Here is a 12,845-nt window from a genome sequence, read left to right as displayed (position 1 = left end):
ATATTACGAAGAGACGCCGATACAAACAACATATCCAACCAGCAAATACTGACAACCAGAACCAATATCCGGGCTCCATTCGTAAGGCTGCGTAAACGTGACTCCGAACTGCGCCTCAATTGCATCGCAGGAGCCGCCATCAGAGACAGTATACCAGGCGTCGTGGCTAGACGTTGTGGTAGATGTAGATGGCAAGGCAGGCCCCTTCACGCAGTATGCGCTGCCAGCCAGAGAGTCTCATAGTTACTGCCAACTACTCTGACTGTTAGGACTGATGCTTTGGTGCAATAGTAGGGGAGGGTGAAGAGCGAAACGTACTCGACGGATTCCATTCGTATCCTTCGGCAAAGGTGATTCCGAATTGGCTTAAAGTGAGGAACAGCTATCTCCTGGCGGGAGAGCGTAGAACTGCTGACAGCCCGGCACAATGCCTATCTGGATCGGTCCCATGGACGGTGTACTGGTGGTAGATGTAGGTGTAGTTGGTGTTGTCATCGTGATGGTCATAACATGGAGTCCCCCTCCACATTCCACTGGAAGTGTTCTAGTCCAGCGCAAGCCGATCTGAATACACAGTTCTTTCATCTTCAAGAGCAGTTTTTTGTCTTTTAAGGGCAGCTCTTTCACGTTCAAGGGCAGTTTTCTCTCTTTCAAAAGCAGCTCTTTTAGTTTCATGAGCAGTTTCTCCACTTTTGAGGGTAGTTCTTTCATATTAAAGAGCGGTTAGTTGGATTTGATGAGCGATTCCTTCAATTTGAAGGGCAGTTATCTCGACATGATTAGCGGTTAGTTGGACTTGAAGAGTGCTTCTTTTATATCGAACGCAGTTTTGCCAAGTTTCAGAGCGTTTATCTGGATTTGATGAGCATTTCTGTCAATCGCTTGGGTTATTTGTTTGCTTGGGAAGACCACGAGGTCTCATTCATGCTAAAAGTGCGTGTTTGCGATTCCCCTTCACAAATCGTGCCATCCCAACTGCTGCCTCTTGGTACACTTTCACTGCTTCTTTGTACTCATCCTTTTCCAACAGAACATCACCAATCATTTCTAAGATATTGAACTTAATTTGTCTGTGGCGGCATAAAAGACTCGTCAGCATCATCAAACCTTTTGAATCGAATAAAAAAAGTTCTCCCGACAGCGATGAGTGCAAATACTGGCATTCTCCGGGCATGTTTCAAGATGGTCTCGAACTGCACTCGGAGAGGCTCTGTAAGGATCCGAACTCGAGCCAAATGCCATGTTAACTGCAAAGCAAGGTCTACCTGTCAAGGCAAGGGCAAGACTGGATCGTCGACAGATTTTAGGACCTCGCGAACCGCATCGGAACATCGTTGCGAAATCAGCACTGCATCTTCGCGGATGGTAGTATCAGCAACGTGGATATGTTTGTCTGATTCCAACGAATCGTTCGTTTCTGAGACCTTCGCAGTTTGGGAGAAAATGCGCCATCGCTCGGTGCGTGGGTCGTCCTCTCCATAGGTCATTCCTCGGTACTTCTGTTCTCTTTCGAAAGCCATCTTAAACTTGTATCCAAATCTCTTCGAGGAAGGGCTTCCTTTTCTTAGCCACAGTCTGAACCTTCCTATTTCATCCTGGATTCCAAACACACTCAGATGATCAAGGGATATAAGCGCCACGTGTTCTACCCAAGTAGCAAAATGCGTAACCGACATGGTGTAGAGTCGGTATGCTTCAGCAACTGACTCAAAGGAAACGGAAGCGTAGCCCCAAAGCTCCGTTCGTTTTGTGACAAAAATGATAATGGATTTTCCCCCAGCACAAATGTCACAAAGCCTCAGACCAGCACGTACGGCTAGGCAGATCAAGCAGGCACTTCAAGAAGACGGCCATCGCATCTGGGAGCTAGTCATCTACCGCAGCACCTACATAAGCGATGCCGACTAGGATGAATTCATGAAACGGTTACGCTGATGCACTCGGCGCTCCCTAGAGCTCTACCGGGCGCTTGATCTGATGGATAGTCTTAGCCTCACTGTCCTGGAGGACCGGGCTCGTTTTCATGGTGGCACCACATCCACCCACTTAATCAGACAATGGGCTGAGACTGCTGTTGAGGTGGAGCAGGGTGTGGGTGTCCGCCAACGCAACACCCAGCGATATCGGTATTGTCGCCAGGTGGATGAAGCGGCGTTAGACTCGGTGGCTCACAAGTCCTCAGCGCCTTGGGGGGAAATACCCGGAAATAATGTGGCTATGTCAAGTTCATTAAATAAGGAATGGAAACCGCATGACCCAGTGGAATATGAAGATGAGTATGAGATGCTTGTAGAGGATCCCTGAGGAGCCGATTGAGGGCTGTACGCTTCATGATGTGGGTTGGACGAAAGTCCGAATTAACATGGTCACGGTGAGCCAGTATAATTACTTGCGCGATAGCCTGGCATGGGAGTATGAGTATCGTCGTCCTCCTCAGCTTCGACTCCATTAAAGGCGGCCATATCTGCATCGAGCTTAACTGGTGTACTTATCCATCAAAGCCCGGGTCACAATCTGTGTCTGATCATTCGTGCTTGAAGGCTTGCTCAAGGATAAGCTGAATGTACAAAGCATTGGAATGCGGCCTCAGAAGCTGTGCTCCTTGCTGATATACCCTTCCACATTAATGACCACTAGTAGCATCCGTACTCGCGCTCGTTGTAAGAGGGAAATGAAGCAGGGATATGGTGGTTTCTCCCAGGGAGAAACTAATTAAGGGTGATGATTAGAGCAATGTGCCGTCTGTGTTCTTCGCTGATAGGAATTACGGAGAGAAGGATGCAGTCACTTCGGCCCTCTTCTGCTTGCGAGTGACTTTGTCAATTTCTCCGTGTCCTGGAGAAGAAAGTGCCTGAGAAGTGGCGCTGTCATAACACGAATAAACTCTGGCTCAAACTAGTGCTGGACGAGTTTATCCACAAGTGGGACAATGACAATCGAGCGCAGAAACCGCCAGGCTTTAGCTCTCCTTTATTGCAAACAACGGTCTCTTCTTAACTATCATCTGATGGAGCTCGGCTTTAATCCGACATTGCCGTTAGTGTCGGCCATAAGCCCTATAACGGCCTCGTCTACGGCCTTCAATTGGCGCATTAACCTATTCCTACATAATTAGTCCGTGCACACTCCCTGTCATCAGATAGGTCCTGGTCCTAAGTCTTTCCGAATCCAGGACTATTCCTCGCAGACAGGAGTGTAGGCAATCAATGTGAGGATGGAATGAAGAGCTGCTCACGATGGTTATTTCTCTGTCCACCAATCGGAGCGACTTTCCATAGATTCTTATATTGCTTTCTTCATGGGAGCATGGCTTTAATATGTTTGTGGCTGAATTGGCTGCGTAATCCTGTGGGGTGACGAATCTCCACCCGGACAGAGGCTTGGTAAACATGGCTCGAGTATATAAACACGTCTTTGACTGTTGCTTGGTGAAGAGTAGACCTGAATTTGTTCAACGCAAAGATGAAGTATCGGAGTCTTCTCGCCATAGCAGGCTTCATCGCCGGCGCCAGCGCTGTCAGTGTCTCCGGCGCTGCGGAGGGTTTCGCCAAGGGCGTCACTGGGGGTGGGAGTGCAACAGCCGTCTACCCCAGTACTACTGCCGAGCTTGTGTCCTACCTTGGGGACAGTCAGGCTCGTGTGATTGTATTGACCAAGACGTGCGTTCAGGGAATATACCATCATTGTACGTGGAGGCTGACTGTTGACCAGATTCGACTTTACTGGTACCGAAGGCACGACGACAGCGACTGGCTGTGCGCCTTGGGGAACTGCCTCTGCGTGCCAGGTGGCAATCAACCAGAATGACTGGTGTACCAACTATCAGCCTGATGCCCCCTCGGTATCTGTCACCTAGTGAGTGTGGCCGGGTTTCTCTCCTGAGCACAACTAACGGCTACAGTGACAATGCTGGTATCCTAGGTATCACCGTCAAATCTAACAAGTCACTGCTCGGATCTGGGTCCAGCGGTGTGATCAAGGGCAAGGGTCTGCGGATTGTCAGCGGTGCGAGCAACATTATCATCCAGTAAGATGCGCAGTACTTTTTGCAAAAGAAAATAACTGATACTTGCAGAAACATCGCCATCACTGATATCAACCCCAAGTACGTCTGGGGAGGTGACGCAATCACCATTAACAATGCCGACATGGTTTGGATTGATCATGTTACGGTCAGCTCCCCAAGTCCAATATCGTTTGGCTCATTCTGATGCATGGTAGACTGCGCGAATTGGCCGCCAGCACCTGGTCCTCGGCACTAGCGCTTCGAACCGGGTGACCATCTCTAACAACTACTTCAACGGAGTGTCCAGTTACTCCGCCACCTGTGACGGCTACCACTACTGGGGCATCTACCTGGACGGGTCCAACGATCTAGTCACCATGAAAGGCAACTATATCTACCATTTCAGCGGCCGCAGTCCCAAGGTCCAGGGCAACACCCTTCTCCATGCGGTAAGCAACGCCTCCGTACTTTGCAAGCCCAAACTAACCGCTCAGGTCAACAACTACTGGTACGACTCCAGCGGACACGCCTTCGAAATTGGATCGGGCGGCTACGTCCTGGCTGAGGGCAACGTCTTCCAGAATATTGATACCATTGTCGAAAGCCCCGTAGATGGACAATTGTTTACCTCGCCCGATGCCACCACGAACAAGGTCTGCTCGACCTACCTGGGACACGTGTGCCAGGTCAATGGATTCGGGAGCTCCGGGACCTTCAGCCAGGCGGATACGGGTTTCCTGTCTAACTTTGCAGGCAAGAATATTGCCTCTGCGTCGGCGTATACCGTGGTGCAGAGTACCGTTCCCTCGAGTGCGGGACAAGGTAAGATTTAGTTCGGCGTCAATATGTTGGACGCAGAAGGTGAAGAGGCAGGCTGGAGAGCTGCTCTTTGGTTTTGTATCTTGTGACATCTAGAGCTATATCATGTCAAATGCTCCTCGGTCAGGAAGTCATACATATGTCGTACACGTAGTGACCCAAAGACAATATCCGCGAAGCCTCGAGCTGGCCTGAGGCTCGGTAGCGGCGAGGGGGATGAAGTTTGGTGAGCAACCGGTGGAAATTTCTCAAGAATCGAGCCAACAATGGGACATATTAGGCGATTGCTCGATCATGGTAGTGTCACTTGCAGATTGACAATGTCCTTTTTCCACAGTAAACGACGGAAAGATCGGCGATGTTGAGACGCAGACGCCTGATCCATCGATATGGGAGCGACAATACCATCGAATATCACAGCCTTAATAATGGATTGTCCCTCACAGAACGAACGGCGCTTTGGGATTATGCTTCCGTTATCAGCGATAAGATAACGTTATCGGCGGGGTGCTCTCGTTTTCATGATTGACTTGACCAAATTTAGGTAGTATAGCTCTATTGCGGTCACAAAGAACAAATCCTCTGATTGGAGATCTTATTCTAGTAACATTGCCTCTCTCTTCATCAAGATCTGAAAGGCAGAGTGACGGCTCATCCACTAGGTCAAATGCTTGGCTCAATATAGTAATGACGGCGTGTTCCCACCAGGACACGACCGACCAGCCAATATGACGCATGTGGAGCACCAATTCTGACATACTGATTGAATGCTCATCATGGCAGATCCGGCTCCATCGCAGCGAATCCTTTTCTATCTAAAGCACTGGAGACAAGAAACAGAGATGACACCACGTCATGCACGTGGGGAGAAGCCACATGACGTCACTCCATGTCTCCTCCTCCCTTTTTATATCCATGGAACTGTCCAAAGGTTGAATTGAATGACAGCTCCCAGGAACAATAACCATACTTAAGGGCATCCCAACTTAGGCGTTGACGTGGAACCCGACTTCCCTCACGCTGACATAAAACAATATACCAATTCGCCTCAACCAGCCTCATTTAGAAGCATCCCGCGAGTGTACGTCTCAGATTCGTCGCTTGTTTCTATCGTCCATATTGTTGACCCTTCAACTACAGTCAAACCCGTCAGTCACCATGCCTTCCATGCACGATCGTATCCGCGAGGACCTCCTCATCAAAGAGCGCGCTCTGTGGACGGCCTTGACCTCAGCAGACCCCGGGCCGGCCATCGAGAAACTCTCCCACCAAGAAGTCAACATGATCTTCCCTCAAACCCCTATCTTAACTCTGGAGGGCGAGAACACGATTCACGATGCCGTCAAGCCACCCTTCCACCGCTTCGATACCTACTCACTGGACGAAGTGCGGATCATCATCATCGATCTTATGGCGGGTACGGTTACGTACAGGGTCACAGCTACCCGAGGAAACAAGACGTACCGTGCGAATGGCTCGACAACATGGCAGCAGGCTTCGGATGGAGAATGGCGGATTATTTGTCACCAGGAGACATTGGTGTAATTTCTCAGCGTGAAGGGGTTTCGGGGCAGTTCTCCCTTTCTTTATATCTTTGACGAGGTCATGCTTCATGTTATTATAATTGCTTGATACCGACGATGTGAGCGATATATGTTACTTTCGTGGTGATGGCTGGATGAGCTACGAATACAGATTTCTATAGCCGATCATTATTAGCTACTGGCGTAAGTCTTTCAGAAGGTGAGAGAAAGACGGGACTACCTAGCTAGGAAATTGTATACAGGTAACTCCAACCAGGTTCAATTTGCAGGAACCTAGCAGTAGAGGCGGGATAGACAACTGATCTTCGTCATCGGACGTTGCTCGAGATACATATATATGGTGGTGTGCTTCCGCCAATATCGACTCAAGCACAATTGTAATTCTATAGTGGCGGAATCAATCATGGCACAGTCTCTGTTCTATTACGTATTCAAGAAAATCTGATGTCGAAAGATCAAGTTTGTGCATTGCTTCCTGTGGCTGGATGTTAAGGGATAGGTGGTGATCAGACCGACATGATGTGATTGTGCAACAATCATTGCATAATACCTGCAGCCATTGTCCACAATACAAATAAAAGGCACCATTGCTTTACTATCTTCAAATGTACATCCAAAGAAGCAGAGTCGATAGATATGATGAAAATAATAGCAAAACAAAAATGCAACGACCCGGGATCGAACCGGGGAACCTCAAGATGCCTTCATTGGTGCCTTAGGCATTAGCTCCATGCTCTATGTTCAGCAAACTTCCATCTTGTAGTTAGCGACCGAGGCTTCTGCGGGGCTTCTTGCGCTGATCGGTGACTCAATCAGTCAATGGCATTGACTCATAAGTTTAAACCGGCAGATTGGCTAGTGCGATTACAATCACACCGATTATTTGAGACCATTGAGATGAAAGCACTCGATTAAACTAGCCATGCAGTGGAGCCCTTGTTCGCACATCGAGTGGAGCCCGACCCCAGCAATTCGCTATCATAATACGAAACCGGCGCTGCATCCCAGTCACTTGCTAATCCTCAAAATTTTCTGTCATCTCCAGACAATGTCTTTTCCCATTCCTTTTCTAACTGTTCCCCATTCACAGGATTCATGATGAATCTCACCTCCGTCCGTGAGGCCAAATGGGGCCACGAATGGCGCTCCTCCTCGTGGTTCATCGTCGCCGCAATGGCGATGGCCCTGTTCACAGGTGAGTCGGCCGTATCCATTGATCATTGCGCTCTGACTAATGCGTTGCAATCAACACCTAGACACATTCCTATATACTTTCCTTGTCCCGATTCTCCCCTATGTGGTTGAAGATCGCCTCGGTTTAGACTCCTCGCTGACACAACGGATCAGCTTCGCCTTGCTGTCCGAAAGTGCCGCCGTGGCCGTCGTGCTGAATCCGTTCATTGGACACTATGCTGATAAGTCGGCATCGAAGCGAGTCTGGCTGCTGTCGGCACTGGTGGCCGCCCTCCTGGGCTCGGTGTATCTAGCGCTAGCGACGTCGGGTGGGTGATGTCTTATCAATGTGAGATGTTCGTCGACCGCAGACTGACTGCTGTTATGTGGTATTGTAGTGGTCCACATTTTCATTGGCCGATTTATTCAAGCCATCGCCAGCTCGTTCATGTGGGTGGTGGGGTATGCGACGATTGCCGACAGTGTCGACTCAAAGCGTCTGGGCATGATATACGGGATCATCTCGGTGGCGGCGGCTGTAGGCTTGTCGGCGGGACCAATGGTCTCGGGTGTGCTGTTCAAAATCGGCGGTTATTGGACGGCTTGGGCTAGCGCGTTTGCGATCCTTCTTGTGGATATTGTTCTGCGTTTACTGATGCTGGAGAATTCGCGGAGGAAGAGAGGTAAGCGATGGACCCGAGATTTTATGTTTCAAGGTCTCATCAGGCTCGTTTGCAGAGAAGCAATCGGATTCTTCCCCTGCGGATGACGGCCCAATCGAGGAAAACTCGCCGCTTCTCCACCCGGACAACGACACATCGACCGCCCCTCGCGCCACGGCTGCACCGGAGACAATTGAAGAAAAGACAGGTCTACAATTCTACGTGTACATGTTTCGGCACCGTCGATTCGTAAGCGGGGTCCTGAGCTATTTTGTCTTTGCGATATTGATCTCCAGTTTCGACACGACGCTTCCCCTGCACGTCCGCGATGCGTTCAATTGGGATAGCATGCCCGCGGGACTGATGTTCCTGGCCTTGCAAGGTCCCGGCATTGCGCTCAGTCCCCTTGTTGGCTGGCTGAAGGACCGCGTTGGGACGCGGATCCCCACCACGATTGGTTTTCTGGGCTTGGCCCCTCTGTTGTGGCTGCTCGGGGTGCCAGGGGATGAGCGTTTCCCGTGGGCGAATGAAGGCCACAGGGGGCAGATTATCTACGCTATGGATGTGACGGCCGTGGGAATCGTGTCGGTTTTACTCAATGGTGTTGGCGTACTCGAAGCTACCGGTAAGTCAGCGTGAGCATCATCAGCAGTGGTGCAATTCCTGATCTTTGAATAGCGACCGTTGATGAAATTGAAAACCGACACCCTGGCATATTCGGACCCCATGGCGGATACTCCAGGGCCATGTCAATATGCAGCCAGAGCTGGACCATTGGAGCTTTCTTTGGGCCAATTCTTTCGGGCTACATGGCGGAACATATTGGATATTACGAGATGACAAGCACGATAGGTAAGTCTGGCATACAAGATAACTGCTCGGCGTTGTGTGCACTGCTAATCGGCTTCAGCGGCAATATGCGCCGCTTCTGCTGTCAACACTTACTGGAACCTTAGGCCCAAGGCGCATCTAAAACACGGGGAGCTTGAACCCGACCCGCTTCCGTGACTTATGTCGTAGTCATTCTGTGAGAAAGACGGAGTATCCGTATGCGGAGCAGATAAGTGGATAGATCGCATGGAGCTCCACCGTGGACTTCCTTTGTCGGTGACCTGCAGCATCATAGACGACGGATCAAGTCCCGCTTGTCATTGGGACTGCTCAAAACAAACTAAAAGCATGAATAGACATGATGACTCCGAGACAAAGGCAAAGGAACAATGCATGACTTTTTATTCGCAGACAAGGTAAAAGTCTAAGAAAGATATAGATTGATAGAGTTGGGGAAGTACAACCTCCGGGTTTCCTAAGACACGAAGGAAAAAGGAAGAAGACCATTGAGTCTTAATTCCTAAATCTCGAGACCCGCATTGTCCCCCTTTTTGAAGACTATGCAGTAGATAGATGGACACTGGGACGCATCGACTGTTCAGTAGGTGCCTCGGCATCAGTCCACGAAAAGGAATCGACAAATCATGGACAAACTCCGGCGCAGATTTTATTGATCCTGTTTCCCGGTCTTTAGATCGATAGAAACAGAAAAAGTTGCCCCAATCTTGTTTCACGCTACGGAAGAGTGGCCTTTAGGGGTGGGCCGGAAGGGCCGGGAGAAGACGCATCGAACTTTTGCCCCGTCAACGGCCAAGTTCGGGTGCTGTAAGTGGTCAATTGTATTGATCTAAGAGACTTGGTTATGTAGCTAACTCAGTCTGGCAGAATGACAGACGAACTATCTTGTACATAGTACTAACTATCTCGTACTAAGAGAATCCCGGCCATATCGCATGTGCCTGAAGAAAATTTCGTCAACGCATGCACGCAGCAGTGAACTGCACAAAAGCATCAGATGCGATGGGTGATGATGATGATGATGCAAATTCCCGAGAAGTCTCCATTCCCGGCCGAAAATGAGTGTCTATTTACGTTTAGGTTTTTACCCGTCCCATTGTTTGTTGTATCTCTGGATATCTGTGGATGTGACCTGTCCTTGATTCACCCGTGCACCAACGCTCTACGGAAGCTCCCCCGGTTTCGAGATCGCCTTTAGATTCTAGACTAGCTTTTCCGTGACATAGACTCTATAGATAGTCTCGAGATTTTCAGAGGTCATTGTGGCGAAGCTGACCGACCTGCTGTGATCTGGTTCTTTGTCCGTGGAAAGAGTGACGCTATTCCGTACTTCCACACTACACTCCTTGATAAAGCTACTACTCAGTCTCAACGAGGCTAATCATTATTTCTCAACGAAAAATTCGACATCCGCTACTCCGGTTGTCGGTTGGCAATCGGGATATGAAATCACGGCAGCCCCGCTTAGAGGGTCTTGTAATTTTTTTCCTTCCAAGTCCCCGACTCTGACCATTCGATCGTACCATACCATAATCAATTCTCACACCATGCCTCCTCAAAGGATTCTAATTGTTGGGGCCGGCATTGCGGGCATCGCTAGTGCTCTGGCCATCTCAAAGGAGCTGACCCCATTCGTTCCAGACCTGAAGATCACCGTCTTTGAACGCCATGACATCCTCTCCACCTCTGGAGGCGCCATCAACCTCACTCCCGTCGCTCAGCGCCACCTCGACCAACTCGGAGTCCTGGCAGAACTTGACCGTTTGGGAGTCGAAGGCGGAGCCGACGTCGATGCCATTCAATTCTTTTCCTGCCGGTCGGGAAGGTCCCTGGGGTCGATCGACTTTACCCATCATCATGGCCAGGGGTACAGCGGATACAAGGGCCGACGAGTGATGCGGATTATCCTCTCGGTAGCAATGCTGGCGGTCGTCGAGCGCACCCGGAATATCGAGATCGTCTTCGGCAAGAAACTAGTCAAGGGCGAAGAAACCGCCGACGACGCCATCCTGTACTTCCAGGACGGCACGACAGCAGCGGGCGATCTCGTCCTGGGCTGTGATGGCGTGCACTCAGCCACACGGACTCAATGGATCGCACCCGACTCTCCGTCCGAGTATACGGGCATCTCGTTCCTGCAGGGCGTCGTCGAGGCAAAGACGCTCAAATCCCGCGCTCATTTCCGATCGACATCCATGAACATCTCCCGGCATGGTACGTTGTTAGCGAGCTACTGCGATCGCGACCAAGAGCAGATTTTCCTTGCGGCTATCGTGCAGTTCGCCGAGGAGCTGCTCCCGCGGTACCGGATCGAGGCTGGCCAGGACTGGCGGAAGCAGCATGCCATTCGGAAAGCATTGCAGGAAGAAATGCAGGATCGATTCGGGAAGTCGGGGATCCCGTGCATTCGCGAGATGATCCATTCTCCAACGGACTGGATGCTGTACCCGGTCTACCAGGTTCGGCCTGGAGGGCGGTGGCATACCCAGCGAGCGATCCTGCTGGGAGATGCAGCACATGCGGTATGTTGTCTTGGGGTCAGGGGATATGGGCTCATACTAACTGTGTATAGATGCCCCCGCGCGATGAATCAGCGGCATATGCGCTCGACGACGCAATTGTGTTTTCTCGGATTCTTGCTCGGTACCGCGATGAACCGCTTACGGAAGCATTCAGAGCCTACGAAGACCTCCGGCGGGAGACGGTCAACGAAGCGTTCAAGTCCGCTCGGCGGATGTGGGAACAGCACAAGGACATGGGTCTGTTGGAGGGCCGGCTGCGCGAGTGGACGCTGCCTTTCTATATTCGCAATTCCAAGGAGGCGCGCGAGGCAGCGTGGGAGTTTGACGCGACCAAAATCAGCATTCCGATGCCAATGGAGGAGCAGGTCTCGCTATATTCGTTTGAAAAGGATTATCATTTGTAGCGGGTGGGATTGGGACTGGAGTTCTGTCGACTGGCGTTGCATATACCTCGGATGGGCAATTGGGCACATATTGCATTGTATTGCGGGATCTGCATTTGGATATTATCGTCGTCATATTTCGGCTATTTTGATTGTTGTTTCTATAGATTGCTGATTTGGGATCACACGAATATGAGACCATTGCAAGAATAACGTACAATTCGCTTACGAATCAAGCACATCATCGCCAGCGTTCTTGCAATTTCCACGAGTCAGTCAGGACACTCAGGATCCAAATCCCGACTTGGCAGAGCCCCTGTTTCTTGTTAATCCATATTCCTACAGGATTCCACTGCGCGCTTCCACACCTCTGAGATGACCATCAGCTCTTTGACCGCGGATTGATTTATTGTCGGACTCTTTCTATATTGCATCAAGTCCAATTCCACCTGTCGCGTAGACTCGCTCGCGTCGATCATCAAGATGGTCATGGGATGCAACTCTCCGGATCAACAACCTGGGACGACGATCTCGTCACGATCAGATTCGTCAAGCCTCATTGTCCGGGGATGTCGGAGAGGGCTCAAAGCAATTGATGGAAATATTGTTGCTCTGATGAAGATCTCTCAACAGCGTCAACGTTGATCACGTCACACCCCCTATCACGAACAAATGCCAATACGGCAGCTGAAACCCCGGCTGTCTTGGCAATGAACTGCTCGGACAAGCTTTGAAACACCACCCCGTCATTTGTGGATATTCTATGAGACGCTCGGGGACTTGCCGTTGCCGGTCAATGCTGGATACCTCCATCATGTGCGCTGATATCGAGCGTCATTCCGTCGCTGTCCGGACGCTGCTACCCCGCTGGATCCCCAGGCTTGGCT

The 12,845-nt window shown here is 50.4% G+C and overlaps 5 protein-coding genes across 5 annotated transcripts; all 5 read left to right on the top strand.

The window, feature by feature from the left end:
• Positions 1-1,977: 1,977 nt before the first annotated feature.
• P174DRAFT_426322 (uncharacterized protein) lies at positions 1,978-2,304 on the top strand (the record flags this gene model as incomplete). The annotated part of the gene is made up of 1 exon (XM_024825376.1): positions 1,978-2,304. One exon carries the CDS (start codon positions 1,978-1,980, stop codon positions 2,302-2,304), a length of 327 nt encoding a protein of 108 aa, XP_024686565.1.
• Positions 2,305-3,462: 1,158 nt separating this feature from the next.
• On the top strand, positions 3,463-4,839 carry P174DRAFT_398474 (polysaccharide lyase family 1 protein; the record flags this gene model as incomplete). Its single annotated transcript, XM_024823837.1, has 6 exons — positions 3,463-3,659; positions 3,712-3,855; positions 3,902-4,027; positions 4,076-4,172; positions 4,222-4,455; positions 4,501-4,839. The coding sequence occupies 6 exons, from the start codon at positions 3,463-3,465 to the stop codon at positions 4,837-4,839; spliced, it is 1,137 nt and encodes a 378-aa protein (XP_024686564.1).
• Positions 4,840-5,790: 951 nt separating this feature from the next.
• Positions 5,791-6,657, top strand: P174DRAFT_381168 (nuclear transport factor 2 family protein). The gene is made up of 2 exons (XM_024823064.1): positions 5,791-5,906; positions 5,966-6,657. Exon 2 carries the CDS (start codon positions 5,984-5,986, stop codon positions 6,368-6,370), a length of 387 nt encoding a protein of 128 aa, XP_024686563.1. The 5' UTR covers positions 5,791-5,906; positions 5,966-5,983; the 3' UTR covers positions 6,371-6,657.
• Positions 6,658-7,170: 513 nt separating this feature from the next.
• Positions 7,171-9,620, top strand: P174DRAFT_381164 (putative MFS multidrug transporter). Its single transcript, XM_024823063.1, has 6 exons — positions 7,171-7,564; positions 7,626-7,871; positions 7,941-8,225; positions 8,281-8,829; positions 8,883-9,056; positions 9,115-9,620. Exons 1-6 carry the CDS (start codon positions 7,465-7,467, stop codon positions 9,210-9,212), a joined length of 1,452 nt encoding a protein of 483 aa, XP_024686562.1. The 5' UTR covers positions 7,171-7,464; the 3' UTR covers positions 9,213-9,620.
• A 980-nt stretch (positions 9,621-10,600) lies between these two features.
• Positions 10,601-11,979, top strand: P174DRAFT_455759 (FAD-dependent oxidoreductase; the record flags this gene model as incomplete). The annotated part of the gene is made up of 2 exons (XM_024829361.1): positions 10,601-11,575; positions 11,626-11,979. The coding sequence occupies 2 exons, from the start codon at positions 10,601-10,603 to the stop codon at positions 11,977-11,979; spliced, it is 1,329 nt and encodes a 442-aa protein (XP_024686561.1).
• Between the last annotated feature and the right edge of the window lie 866 nt (positions 11,980-12,845).

The sequence above is a fragment of the Aspergillus novofumigatus genome (genome assembly GCF_002847465.1).
Source record: "Aspergillus novofumigatus IBT 16806 chromosome Unknown P174scaffold_1, whole genome shotgun sequence".
NCBI lineage: Eukaryota > Fungi > Ascomycota > Eurotiomycetes > Eurotiales > Aspergillaceae > Aspergillus > Aspergillus novofumigatus.
The sequence above is the reverse complement of the archived record's forward strand: the minus strand, read 5'-3'. Positions and strand labels throughout refer to the sequence as shown.